The sequence below is a fragment of the Hippocampus comes genome, unplaced genomic scaffold, assembly GCF_001891065.2.
Source record: "Hippocampus comes isolate QL1 unplaced genomic scaffold, H_comes_QL1_v1.1 scaffold17, whole genome shotgun sequence".
NCBI lineage: Eukaryota > Metazoa > Chordata > Actinopteri > Syngnathiformes > Syngnathidae > Hippocampus > Hippocampus comes.
Genome location: NW_017805002.1, coordinates 1,348,292 through 1,362,405, shown reverse-complemented (window position 1 = coordinate 1,362,405; position 14,114 = coordinate 1,348,292). Strand labels below are relative to the sequence as shown.

Here is a 14,114-nt window from a genome sequence, read left to right as displayed (position 1 = left end):
TGCGTGCCAGTTGTCTCCCGAACATCCCCGCAAGCTAAGAAGCACACTCACCTGCAATTGTTACCGTTTCCCAAATGGAACAAGAGATGCATTCAACAATTTCTTGCCTGACTTTCCCTGTGCAGCACAAATGGTTATCAAGCTGATCTCACATTTCTGAGCTTCTGTGTTCGAATTTCAGCTCCCTCCTTCCTATGTGGAGTTTGCATGCTCTCCATCCGCATCACAAAAATGTGCTTCTTAGGTTTATGGGAGATTCGAAATTGGCCAAAGGTGTGAATCTGAGTGTGAATCCTTGTTTATCTCTCTGCGTACTGCAATTGGCTGGCCAGCAGCCGAGGACATGGCCACCTTATTTTGCCTGAAGTCATCATCACATGAAAACCCAGCAGGCTTGAGACAAGATTTGAATCAACCTTTCGAGTGTGAGACTGATGTGCTAACTGTGAGTATGCCAGACTGTCAAATGTGGTTCTAATCATCAGAATGAAAACAAGGTCATAACATTTGGGATTTTATTTACTTTTATTGGAAGTACAATTTAAACAAACAAGGTCAGGCAATTAGCTTTTTTTTGGCTTACCAATTGGCATTGAACTGACCAAGATGTTTTATTTTTAGATTTTTTTTTTTACAACCAAAATGACATATGAATCGCTATGAAACAAAAAAAAAAATCTCCTTTTAATCCCCCAAGTGAATTTTTGTCTCACATCCTTTGTTCTCTTAAAAGGTACTGTATAGAAGTTACAGTATTATTTCGCGTGAATTTTTCATCACTGACTACTTTATCAGGGTAGCATCAAAGCCAAGGATGCCAAACCATACGTATAAAATAATAAATAAGTATAAGACATCACGGTAATGAACATGGAAACGTTTGAGTCAGTCTGGGACCAAGAGCGCACTAAGCTAACGTTTCTCTCCATCATGGATAATCCTTCACATCCTTCTTATGACACACTGCACTCTGTACATCTTGGAGGTGTCATCATAACTCCTTCAAAGTGCGAGGTCAACCGTGTATTCTTGGCAGAGGTGTATCACTGAAAGGGGGTAATTCATTTTTACGAGCTACTCTGCGCATGCATTCTCATTTGCATTTTTATGTGTTGTGTTTCTCGTTTTACAAATGGCGTTAGGTATATATATATATATATATATATATATATAAAATTTGCGACGTCATCACAGTGTGCAACTGCGATTCAAATTTTGAGTCACTACAAAATTACTACCAAACAAACAAGATTTCATGAGTGGCTGACACCAGCGAACTCATGAAATGTTGTGGCAGACCCCTGCATGCTGCCCAAGGGTTGAGTGGATTTGCGCTGCATGGCTCAGAGTGCAAGGGCTCATAGAAGACGTTTCACATCTCATCTGAGAAGGCTTCATCAGTTCATTCACAAAGGTTTGTTGAGGACTGACCAGCCTGAGTTGGTGTGGAAAACCCAACTATTTCTGCTCCAAGTTGGAGGCACACCTTGCCACCAAGAATCGTATCGTTCTTTTGAAATGCTAAACATCCATCATTAAGTTGCCTTGCAAAGGCCTCTATCGGTCAACAAGTTAGGTGGAAAGTCCCTCATTAATATTCCATTATGTTGTAGAAAGGTCATGGAGCTACCTCTGTCAAGCAACACTGAGTTTTTGTTGAAGGAGAAATCATTGAATCTCTTAGTAATGGATAAAAGGACAGCATTGGATTTGCGGGATAGGCGGTGCCCTACGTAAACCACGTCCTCTGTTTAGAAAAGGTTTTTCCACCTTCACCTCGATGGATTCTCTCACTCCTCTTTCAAACCATTCTCTGTCCTGACCAAGCCTTGTTGCATGAATTGATGACAGTTCTGCTTGATTCAATACCCTGTGAAAGAAATGACTTGGATGAATGAGAATATCCACAATCATCTTTTTTTTGCTTTCAAACAGTTCCACGTGAGCAACTTAACAAAGCACTGATTGCTCCCTCGTCCTTTCTGCAGCCGTGAAATGGATGTCTTTTGGCAAGGTCCCACTTCAAATGTCTCCAGCAGGCTCAGCAATGCTAGCACATTCCCCGACTTCACCGTGGGTAACACCACCACCGCCAGCACCAGTCTCGACATTGAAACCACCCTCTTGTACATCCTCGGCCCTAAACGCTCTCCCTTCTTCCTACCGGTGGCCGCTGTCTACCTGCTCATCTTCCTGGTGGGCTTGAGTGGTAACCTTTTGACATGCGCCGTGGTAGCCAAGCACAAGAAGATGCGCAATCCCACCAACCTGTACCTAGTCAGCTTGGCTGTGTCCGATCTTCTCATGCTGACCTTCGGGATGCCCATGGAGATCTACGACCTGTGGCAGAACTACCCGTTCCCCTTCGGTGCCGTCGGGTGCTACTTCAAGACGTTCATCTTTGAGACTGTCTGTTTCGCATCCATCCTTAATGTCACAGCGTTGAGTGTGGAGCGATACATTGCTGTGGTGCACCCTCTCAAGACGCGCTACCTAACCACCAAGCGGCACGCCAAGCGGGTCATTGGTGCCGTGTGGGCGGCGTCCATGGTGTGCGCTGTACCCAACACATCCCTACACGGTATCTACTACCTCCTGGGCCACATGAGGGAGTCGGCCATTTGCACTGTGCTCAAGCCGCTGTGGATTTACCACACACTCATGCAGATCACCACCATCTGCTTCTTCTTCATCCCCATGATGGTGATTAGCGTGCTCTACCTGATCATGGGCCTGCACCTGGGCAGGGAAAGAACACAGAGGCGGGGCTACTTCGGCAAGAAATGGGGCAGCGACTCTCGTGTGAGCATCCACGATGAGGGCGGTCGCCGGACGCAAGTCATCAAGATGCTCTGTGAGTTTTCCCTTGAGAAATAGGAAATATACAACTACAAAAAGCATTTTGGTGGATCGTAAACAATTTTAAAACGAGGCTTCAAGCTATTGAATACTATTCCCATTTTAAGTGAACTGTCAACCTATACTCTTACACGAGTTTTTAAAAACAAAAAAAAAAACGTCTTTAGAATGCGCCTGGTAGCTTAATGCTAACGCATAATAGAAAATGGCATTGACGGATTAACCCAGGGGTCGGCAACCCAAAATGTTGAAACAGCCATATAGGACAAAAAAACCCCAAAAACAAATATGTCTGGAGCCGCAAAAAAATAAAAGCCTTCTATAAAACTTACAATGAAGGAAACACATGCTCTATGTATGTAGGAGACTGGACTGTCTCAGAATTGTTTATGCTACTCATTCCTTTGTTGTTTGTTCACAAACGCCCCCATAGAATTTATTTTGTAATTTCCTCGCTTGATTTTTTGTTTTGGTGCATTATTTTCGCTTTTCTTAGTGTCAGTGAAGTGATCATTAATTTCCGTTTTTCAGAGGCTGTCTTTGAACGTCTCTCGAGTCGAACGAGAAGAGAGAAGGCACGGAGTCGGACGCAGACGTGTTTGTGTTTGCCGAGACTGTTAAAAGCATAAATAAAGTGTATGTTTTAAAAAACCAACACCACAGCTCTCTTTTTTCGGAGCTGCAACATCTATATCTATTTGAGCTATATTAGCCTACTATCAAAATATTTTTCCATTTTCAAACATTTTTATACAGCTCCAAGGAGCGACGAGATGTCGCTAAAGAGCCGCATGCGGCTCTGGAGCCGCGTGTTGCCGACCCCCGGATTAACCCTTTGTATCAGTAGTGCTGGTTTGAATCGGATAAATCATGATGCACAAATTGTACCCACAAAATTTCGGGATATTGGGCTGTCAGGTGAAATTTCATCATGAATCTAAAATGCACTGTAACCCTTATAGGTGAACTTAAATTGACACAAAAGGGATTTTGTGTTCAACACACTCTAATGTCCCTCTAGCCAATTTCTGTACTCTATTTTAGGTGACTTTGGGTCACATGCAGGGTACACCCTGGACTGGTCATCCAGCTATCGCAGGGCACAAAAAGTTTAGATATTGGACTTTCGGTTGAAACTGACAGAGCGCCAGAATCTTAGTTTGTAATCCATGCCACTGTTGCCAAGGCATGCGCCCAAAATACAAAAATATGTGCAAAGGCATGTTGCTCATTTCTTGCACGGATCATTGTTATTTGCAAAAGTGTCTCTGGTGAGCTTCGCAGCCTAAAGAGACTTCAGGTAATTTTTATACCAAAGCCCCATCTGCTGTTGAGTCCACAGCAAAGACAGTGTACTTAATGAAAAGTAAAGACAAAAGCACATTTGTCAGGCTGTAAGGCGAACAACTGCTGGAGAAGATTCCTCTCAAACTAACTGGTGTTTTCATCCTTCAGCCATCGTGGTGGCAGTGTTTGGCGTGTGCTGGGCGCCCTTCCACATGGAGCGTTTGCTGTGGAGCTCCGTGCGCCAGTGGACTGACCTAATGCACAACATCTACCAGTACGTCCACATCCTATCAGGGGTCCTCTTTTACCTCAGCTCTGCCGTCAATCCGGTCATCTACAGCCTGATCTCCACACGCTTCCGCGAATGCTTCCGCGAACTCGTGTGCTCACGGACCGACGAACTCGACTCTCCACCGCCCCCGAAGAGTTCGCTGGTCATCTCCGCCTCCAGGGTCCAGAGCGGAGGTCAGGACTCGTTGATCCGCTTACTGTCTCCGCCAACGACACAGGGACTGGACTGTGTGTTATTCTCAAGTGCTTGCCAAGAGATGGCTTACGAGACTTCGGTGTTCTGAGATAACACTAGATTTACAAAGTAATACAACATTATCATGTGGGACTAACATAGATCCTTACAACCATTTGATTTCATGCAACCTGGACTGGTTGGCTTTCAATCATAGGATTGACACAAAGAGACAGCATGGAAGACAATTTAAGGTGTACTCACACTACGAGGCAATTTCAACCGTGCCAGACGTTTTGCTGTGCAATTGCTTCAGATAACCGTTGCATCACTGTAACTATTGTAACTCTGATTTTTCTGTGGTTCTGTTTATTTCCATTGTGAGTGGTGGTCGTTATCATGAAGGACTGGTGAGAGGCGTCATCGCATTAATTATATACGTACATGTGCCCATGTTGTGGAGTTTTTCTTTGGACTATCGATATTGATTTGTTTGTTTCTGTAGTACAAAGTGGCAGTGATGACCATCTAGCAAGAGGAGTGATTGCTTTAATTACAATATGTGACATGTCCATGCTGTGGATTAGTAGTATTGTTATTTTTTACCATAGATTATTAATCACTATGATTATTTCTATTGTTCAAGATGGGGAAGAACTGTCAACAAAAGTCATTGCATTTTTTAGATGACATGTACCTGTATGTGCCAATGCCGTGGACCTTTCTTTCATGTCACTGTGGAGAAAATTTTCAATTACCGGTACTGTTCATTTCTACTGTGCAAAACACTGGTTGTAACCAACTGTCAAAAGCAGCAATCAAATTAATTAGAACATGTAAATTAGATGTGCCTTTGCATTCTATTATCTTTTTAATACAAACCCAATACATAGAATACAATGCTTTGAAAAAAAATGTTCAATCTATACTGTATTTTATTGAATACATGAGAAAGACAAGATGTTTTATGTTCAAAATTATCAATTGTAATGTTTTTGGCAAATAATCATTAACTTTATATTTAATGCCTGCAAAATGTTTCAAAAAAGCTGGGACAGGTGGCAAAAAAGACTGAGAAAGTTGTAGAATGCTCATCAAACACCTGCTTGGACCATCCCACAGGTGAACATGGTAACTGGGAACAGGTGGGTATAAAATTGGGTATCAAATTGCTCAGTCACGAACAAAAAAAAGATTGTGCAAGGTCCATTCCACATATTTGTGAACAACTGCGTGAGAAAATCGTCAAACAGATTAAGGATGTTCCTTAACCTGTAATTGCAAGGAATTTGAGGATTTCATCATCTCCGGTCCATAATATCAAAAGGACCCCCTGCTTATTTCAGCAAGACAATGCCAAACTACATTCTGCATGTGTCACAATAGCGTGGCTTCGTCGTGAAAGAGTGCGGATACGAGACTGGCCTGGCTGCAGTCCAGACCTGTCTCCAATTGGAAATGTGTGGCGCATTAAAAAGCGGATCATCAAACAAGAATAGAAAAAAAAATCCTCAAAGCTTCCCAAATGCTTCTTACTGACTACATATAGTGGTAAACATGACCCTGTCCCAGCTCTTTTGGAACATGTTGCAGCCATAAAATTGCAAGTCAATGATTATTTGCTGAAAACAATAATGTTTATCAGTTTCAACATTAGCTGTTTTTATTTCTGTTTATCACAACACTCCCAACTTCATTGGAATTGGGTTTGTATTACCGAATTTCTTTTAACTGTGGATAATTGTTTATGTCTCATGTGCAAGGTGGCAGTTATAATTTAGGACTGGAGAACATTTTGCCCCTAAAATTTGAGACAGTGCAGCTACAACTTTTATCTACCCGCTCCACCACAACCAATAAATTTGCAGATTAAAAAAAAATTATTTAATTACCATTCATGAATATTTGTTGTTGCTGACAGACACCTGGTCTGCACTTCAGCCCATTTATCAGTTATATAGTGAAAATGAGGGGGAGGAATATTTACATTGCAATTCAATTTACCGTGTGTGTCCCTAAATCTACTTGCATGCCTGAAATGTCATGTTCGAGCCACTTTCGTTCAACTTTATGATTAAGTTCCCTTTATTTTTTTTTTTTTGGAATCGAGCAAGCTGATGGTTGTCATTTATTACAGTGGAGAGGAGAAATCTTGCACTCATGTTAACTGTGTGTCTCGTCTCTTTGGCCGTTAATCAGGAGGCTTGATGAACGGGCCAGGGGCTGCAATGTCATTGCAGCAAAATTTGATGCAGACTCAATTACTCAATTAACGCTCCTAATGTATCATTGGACTCCAAAGGAGACTGGAGGAGACCTTGGGGTGATGGGATTTGGACAAGGCAGATTTTTTTTTTTTGTCTAAATGCTCATGTAAAATCAAATGTGGACGCCATGATCCTGTTTGCTATTCATGTCCGACTCTCCTGTACAATCACTTAGACGAGAGTGTGTGGGGCAGTTTTATTTACCTAATGTAATTGGTTCTATCTGAAAGCTCCCTGCATATTCCACCAGCTCATCTTCGATTCCACCTGCTGCTTCCAGGCTAAAACCACCAACAGACGGAAAGGAGCTAAGTTGGATCAGATTGGAATAATGTCATCCTTGTTGTGAGGGGGAAAAAAAAAATGTCCAAGAATGTCAAAGTTTTTCCTGTGAAGTTCTGTTTTGAGTAGTTGTGATCACTGTTCGATAATATGCCAATTATTCAAGGGAATTGTGTAATTCAAAGGCTTCATCAATACATGTCAATATTAAATGATTTGACTTGCTAAACCCAAATCATGACTCGACTCAACTTGCTTGGAGACTGTTTTTTTTCTGCCAAAGTAACTTGGGACTTGCTTGAAACTTAAAGATTCAGACGTCAGGCTTACACGTGCACATAACACTTAATTTACAAGCACACTGCAGTTACCGGTTGATGAAAGTGTGAACGTGTCAATGTGGAAGTAAATATGTTTGAACCCACTTTCAAATACAATAGAATGTACATTTAGGCTACACTGGCAGTCTCGCCTTTATCAACAGGCTTGCCTTGCCTGGAGCCTAAAGGGCCTACTCTAATCAAGTGTCTATCAAATAAAAGAAAAAACATTTTGCATAATTCCCGTTGTTGGGGGCAGAGCGGCCTCCTCTTCCCTGCGTGTTCATTGAATTTCGGACGAGGAGAATGCTGGTAATCCAAATAAAGGCTGGAGGCGATGAACAGTTCCTTCGAAGGGTTTTAATTTATTTTCTGCAGTTTACGAATCGATTCGGGCTCCTGAGGGCTCCAGATTTCAATCAGGAAGCGTAGAAGAAACACATTCATGAGATTATATAGAGACAATATGATAATGAGAGGCGGGAAGGTACGCCTCTCATGCAAATCCCGGAAACAAAGAAAGTAACATGTCATCCGACCCGGTGTGGCTGGAAGAAGTTGGGAGTGGTGAGGTGAGACCAAACCACCACTACCCACCATTTAGTGTGATTGCAGGGACACAGATACTTGAGATAACAGTTCCTCTTTTGATGTTAAACATGTCCTATGGATGGGGTGCCCTAAAAGTGGTGGGGGACGAGGGGCACTGAAGGTGATTGTAAACACAGTGAGCAGGAAATACCTCCAACAACATTCTACATTCTTTGTTTCTCTTGTAGTATCTGTTTTATATCTGTTCATGTTAAAGTTATGAGAATATGTTACCTAATCGTCTTAAACAGAGAAAACAGGCATATGGCCGTCAAGCAGAAAAATGTATATGGTCATCAGAAATAGGCACATGGTTGTCAAGCAGAAAAATGTACATGGTCATCAGCAGATTAGCAAGAATGTCCACCATTGAGCTAGCCAGCTTGTTCGACGGTAATTTCATTAGGTTGCCAAGCCAACGAAGACCCCAAACTCGCATACATTGAGTCGCTATGCTTACGAGGATACAGTTATATCCAAAACCCACGTGCAATCACACAAAGGCCCAATAGGGGCCTCAATTGTTTTTTAAGAATGAAGTCAGCGTGATACCATTATAACTCGGAATAAATGACCGTAGCAACTAGCCAATGAAATGGGAGGGGTTGGCCCTCATAATGCTATAAAACCCGTGTTTAATCTCGAGGGGATTTCAGAGTTTTCCGATGTGCACATCTGTACCTCTCTGGGTTTGATAAAATAAACTCGTTTGTGGCCAACCTGAACCTTGGACTCCTGACTAAGTTTGTACTTAGTTTTTGACTGACTCCGGCCTCGAAATCAGAGAATCTTCTGGTGCGCCTCCTGCCTGCGGCTCAAGGAAGGAACTTCAGTGTCGGCCCTTGGCCGCCGCGCGCCCCTTGTCTCCGGGAGGAGGCGTGAGTCGGACTCGGGGCCGACACTTCACTCTCAAATCCAACTAACAGAGAGGAATAATACCTTAACACCGTGTTTGCAGCGTTTGGCCATTTGCAGCCATGTCGGCAATCAAAATAAGGTCTGCTTTATTTTTTTTCGTACCGCACCTGTATTTCAGGGATCACCAACCTTTTTAAATCTGAGAGCTACTTCTTCGTGACTGATCAGTGCAAAAGGTTCGCCAAAGTCAACCATAAAAATTGGTCAATACAAACATTTCTGCCTTGAAACGAAGCAGGGAAAGGGCGTTTTTATCCTAGCAATCGATGTAAAAATCTCATTAGTGGCAGCCCTAGTTACTATTAGTAATTAATGACATTTATGTGAAACAGTAATCATGTTCATGATTTGTCACAATTGTGAGGAAAAAAATAGCCAAATGTAAGATGTTGGTCCTGTCAATCTTTTCTATTGTTTACATTTTCAAATGGTCACTTAATACAACATTCCAACAAAATCAGAATCCCCCATCACTGGTGAACTTATTGGAACAAGCCCGCAGGCTACTCATGTGGTCCTTGGGGGCTACTTGGTATCGGGCGTTCGGAAGGTTGCGGACAGAGTTGGACATTACAAATATAGATTTTGGAAAGTTGATTTAACAAAAATATTTATTTACAAAAAATAGGCGCAAGGCCGACAAAGTACAAATAATGACGTGGACAACAAGCCAGGAATAATGCAAAGAACACAAAAAGCGCTTGCACAAGGCAAGGAAAAAACACAAACGAATATACAGGCAGCTTGTAACAAAACTACAAGAAGGACAAAACCACGTGGAGAACAAACCATGGATACACGTAAACACACCAAGACCTATTTACTTGAATAACGAATAAGCGAGCGTCAAGACGAAATGCACATGAACGACATGAGCAAGGCGATATTATCCGGCAGTTTGACGTGGGTCCATGAGGTCCGGAAATAGTTCCACTAATTGTGATGGCAGACAGGTGTGCAGCAGGAAAACCGAGAACGCCTTTGCCACACGAACAGAATGCGATCATTACACTTGGTGCCCTCGAGTACCACGTTGGTGAGCCCTACTGTAAAGTATTTGCAGCATGTATTTGCCCCTGTCGGCCACCGTAGTTTTAAACATGCATGGCCAAGGTATCCTTTGAATCACAGGACACTTCTGCCCTCTGCTGGCACACTACAGTTAAGATGACAGTTGTTCAATAACATTTGACTCGATATGTGCACCTAAGGGGAGACCCCAAACCGAGGAGCAACACTGGGACGCGAGGAAGACACAGGTAGGACATTTGTGGTAATTTGCATTGCCCCAATGCATGTTGCATTACTAAGTTGCTGACAAACTTAATGTCTCTGTAAATTGCTAGTTTTGCAATACGTTACTGCCAACACTGCCAGCAAAACACAAATAGCCACATGAAAGTGTTGCTTTCCCACATGACCCTGTATACATATTTAAAACGCCAAATGGAAATCATGCCCTGCAGACATAATAATAAAAGCATAAAATTAGGAATAAACAATATTTACTCACTTAATTTTGGAACGTATTTGTAGGAACCAAAATATTAATTTATTTTCCCTCGTGCATGTGCAAGTCAATCCCCTGTGGATAAAAATGTGTGACTGTATGTTTTTAGCATTTAGCCAACAAGTACCTTCAAATGTATTTGTTCGAACATACTGTATATGCAAATGTGTTCGAACGTAGTTGCAAATACATTCAAAGGCATTTGCCAGCCAAAAACGTTTACTCTACATTGGTAGTTCCAGGCATCCGTATTGGATGAATTAGTTAGCCTAGTTTGTTTTATTTCTTCTTCTACTAGTACTCTGGTAGTGAGGATGCCCTGTGGGACTGTGCTGCCTCACACAGCTCAGTCTTGGTACTACGCTACACATCTGCTCACCTCGTTCTCCTCTTGACACAAACCACATTGAATAGCTTGTCATATTTCATTGTAATGTCAACATTTCCTTCACATTTCCATCAGATGACATTTTCAGTTTGGTCTTTTTTATTTCCCGGTAGCCAAGGCAGGCAGGCGGACAAGCACCGGAAAAGAAAAGGGTAAATGTAAGCATTTGCATTTTGAGTTATTTCTGTCTTCTTGGTCTGCCAGCACCCACAGCGGCATCAACAGCGTATTATATGAATAATCCCTAGCTGTGTCGGGGGTCACAATGAATTGGAGTCCATTTTCAGGGATTACGCTGCAAAGAGCCAGAAGAGCACAGGCAGAAGCCTCTCTGTTAATGTCAAAAATATTTCACACGAGGCTGTTTGGAGAGTAATTTAACCTTTAAATACTCTTACAGAAGTCATAAACCCATGAGATGGGTTCATGACAAATACAACAAATTTTCACCCGGCCACAACATTAGGTACATGCCTGGTGCAATTGATAAGATGTTTCAAAAATGATCTATTTTACAAAGACAAATAACGCTCAGTTTTGAATAACTATCAGAGTTATTGATTTAACAAAAAGTGTTGGTATGGAATGGCAAACAACCCAGAGTTTAAAAACATTTTTGGAAACATCACTGAAATGACACCAAAACATCCACACACACACACACGCACGCACGCACGCACGCACGCACGCACGCACGCACGCACGCACATTCTTTTTAATTTTTCAATTAAGTGGCACACAGATTATAGGTGACATTAATGGTGCAAAATTTTTGGAATGATTTATCTTGGTCTTATTTATTTTTTTTACACCACAAAACCCTCATCATTTGAACAGGGGTGTCCGGACTTCCACTGTGGGTGTGCCATATTTGTTAGATTTGCTGCCAAAGGCTCATCACCAAAGTAAAAAAAGTTTGTTAATACTGACAAAAACTACATGTGAGCTTTCTTTATTGCGTGATGTGTGTAGAGTTTTGAGAAAAAAAAATGAATGTCATCAATTTTGGAATAAGGTTGTCACAAAAAATGTGAAAGAAGTGCTACGCTGTGAATACCATCCAGCTGAACTGTATTTCTGAAAACACGAGTACTAATTGAGAAGAGTTGCATATAAAAACCTACCTGAATACGTCATCAATCAAAAGTGAACATTGTAAAGGCAGACTTTGCTATTATTCCAAACAGCTCTTTATATAGCATTTCATTTAAGTGTGGCAAGTCGCCATCAGCAAACCAAATTCTTTCTCAAACAGAGGAGAGTGACAAAATGGGATCATAATTCGTGGCAACTGTGCAAGAACGTGATATACAGTGAACCCCGACCTATTGTATTCCTCAATAACCGTTTGCTTATTCACCAATTCACAATTTGTGGCCAGCAGTTTGAGCACAGAAGCGATTCAAACCTTTATGGTAAAAAGCTTTCTCTTTTCTGTTTTGTTTCCGATTTCCTATGGACAGACGTAAGGCCATTAGCATTTGACAGCTTCGACTTTGACGTTTTTGTCAGCATATCATTCCCTTGCCATGATTGCTGACTTGCTGCATGGCAGGCAGTTTTTCTCTTCCCAACTGCAGTTCACCACAAATTTGAGAGTATTTATGGCTGTCAAACTGCTCCAACCTGTAAAACAATGTACACTATGCAAGGTAACTTTCTGGAAACTGCATCTATCCTTCACGAACTACATAGTGCAAGGCCTGCTACTACCATCACTCGTGAAAACAGTGAACTCCCAGAAAGGGCATTTGCAAAAAGCCAGGTAAGGTCTATTTGCAGAGGGATGCACTTGAACTCGGCATCAACAAATGTTTGATTCAGCGGATACTTTGGAGAGTGAGAGAGCTCTACTCGTATCAATGTGAGAGCTTCTGATGCTCAACAACCTCAAGTGTAAATTGTACAAAGCGTTGGAGTAGCAGGACTTTCATAACGCTTCTCCATCTGGCAGTGAACACGACAGGAAAACCTCTTGGCAGGTGTCAATTTAATTCCAATATCAATTCGTGAGCCATGGTTAGGGGAATGAAAGCTTACAAAAACAGGGAAGCTCAAGCTGCCAAATGCTGATGGTCTATAGTTACTTTTGGGACACCCTGTATAAACTATATTCCTACTTTTGCACATTGCTGCATGTATTTACATTAAAAAAACTTCTACTGTATTTACAGCACCACAAAGTCAAAAACTAAAAAAGTAATCGGTATTTTCACATTGCATTTTGCCTAGATCAAAACATCTGTGTCATTAATTTTTTTAAGGGTGATTTTACAAGATTTAAATGATCAGCACATCAGCAAGCTCTGTAGTAGCCTGGAAATTATTCTGATCGTTTGAATCTGGTGTGTTGCAGTTGGGAGAGATGGAAAACATGCAGGATAACGGCCCTCGAGGACAAGAGTCTGACACCCGTGGTTTTAAATAGTAGTAGGCAATTATTAAGGGGAGTGGGGGGGTGTCAATTATTCACAGGTTTTTGCTGCGGTCAGATCTAACGCTAGCCGATCATTTCTGATGGCACGTTTCCATATACGGTAATCCCTCACTGTAACACGGTTCATTTGTCACTGTTTTGCTGTTTCATGGATTTTTTTTTTGTGCAATTTTTTCTATACAGTGTATTGTGTTCTGATTGGCTAAGGGACTGTAGACTAATCTCAACGCACTCCGCATCTCATCACTGTACAGCTTGTCAAATTTTCCCCATGACAAAACCCACAAACTGACGAAACTTTCTGTAAAGTATTTCTAAAACCCGGCAGTTGTTTGTTAGAAAACATTTATATATATATATATATATTTTAATGCTTAAGCCTGAATACAGGTTTAATCTTTGGCTTAATTGAATACAGTATTATATTCGTAATAATTGTAAAAAATAAAGATGACTACTTAACGGATTTCACTTATCGGGGGTTCTTTTTGGAACGTAACCCTCGCGATAAAGGAGGGATTACTGTATAGTCAATGCAGTTCGCACAGTTGCATGGCTGGCAGTGTGAATGAAGCGTTTGAAGTGATGTGGACTTTTGGCGGTGTTGCGTTACGACGCGTAATTGGTGTTGAGAATGTACGCACCACATCAAATAAAGCCACAGATGCACACGTACAGACACAGAGCCAAAAAAAAGTTATAAAAAAAAATGGCAAACAGCGTGGTGAACCAAGAACAATGCGGGACAATATCATTGCGGTCTTGGCTGGCAACCAGTTCAGGGTGTAC

At 41.6% G+C, this 14,114-nt stretch overlaps 1 protein-coding gene across 1 annotated transcript; it reads left to right on the top strand.

Annotated features, from left to right (window-relative positions):
* The first annotated feature begins 240 nt into the window (after positions 1-240).
* On the top strand, positions 241-5,453 carry nmur3 (neuromedin U receptor 3). The gene is made up of 3 exons (XM_019856210.1): positions 241-445; positions 1,936-2,854; positions 4,315-5,453. The coding sequence occupies exons 2-3, from the start codon at positions 1,996-1,998 to the stop codon at positions 4,719-4,721; spliced, it is 1,266 nt and encodes a 421-aa protein (XP_019711769.1). The 5' UTR covers positions 241-445; positions 1,936-1,995; the 3' UTR covers positions 4,722-5,453.
* Positions 5,454-14,114: the final 8,661 nt, after the last annotated feature.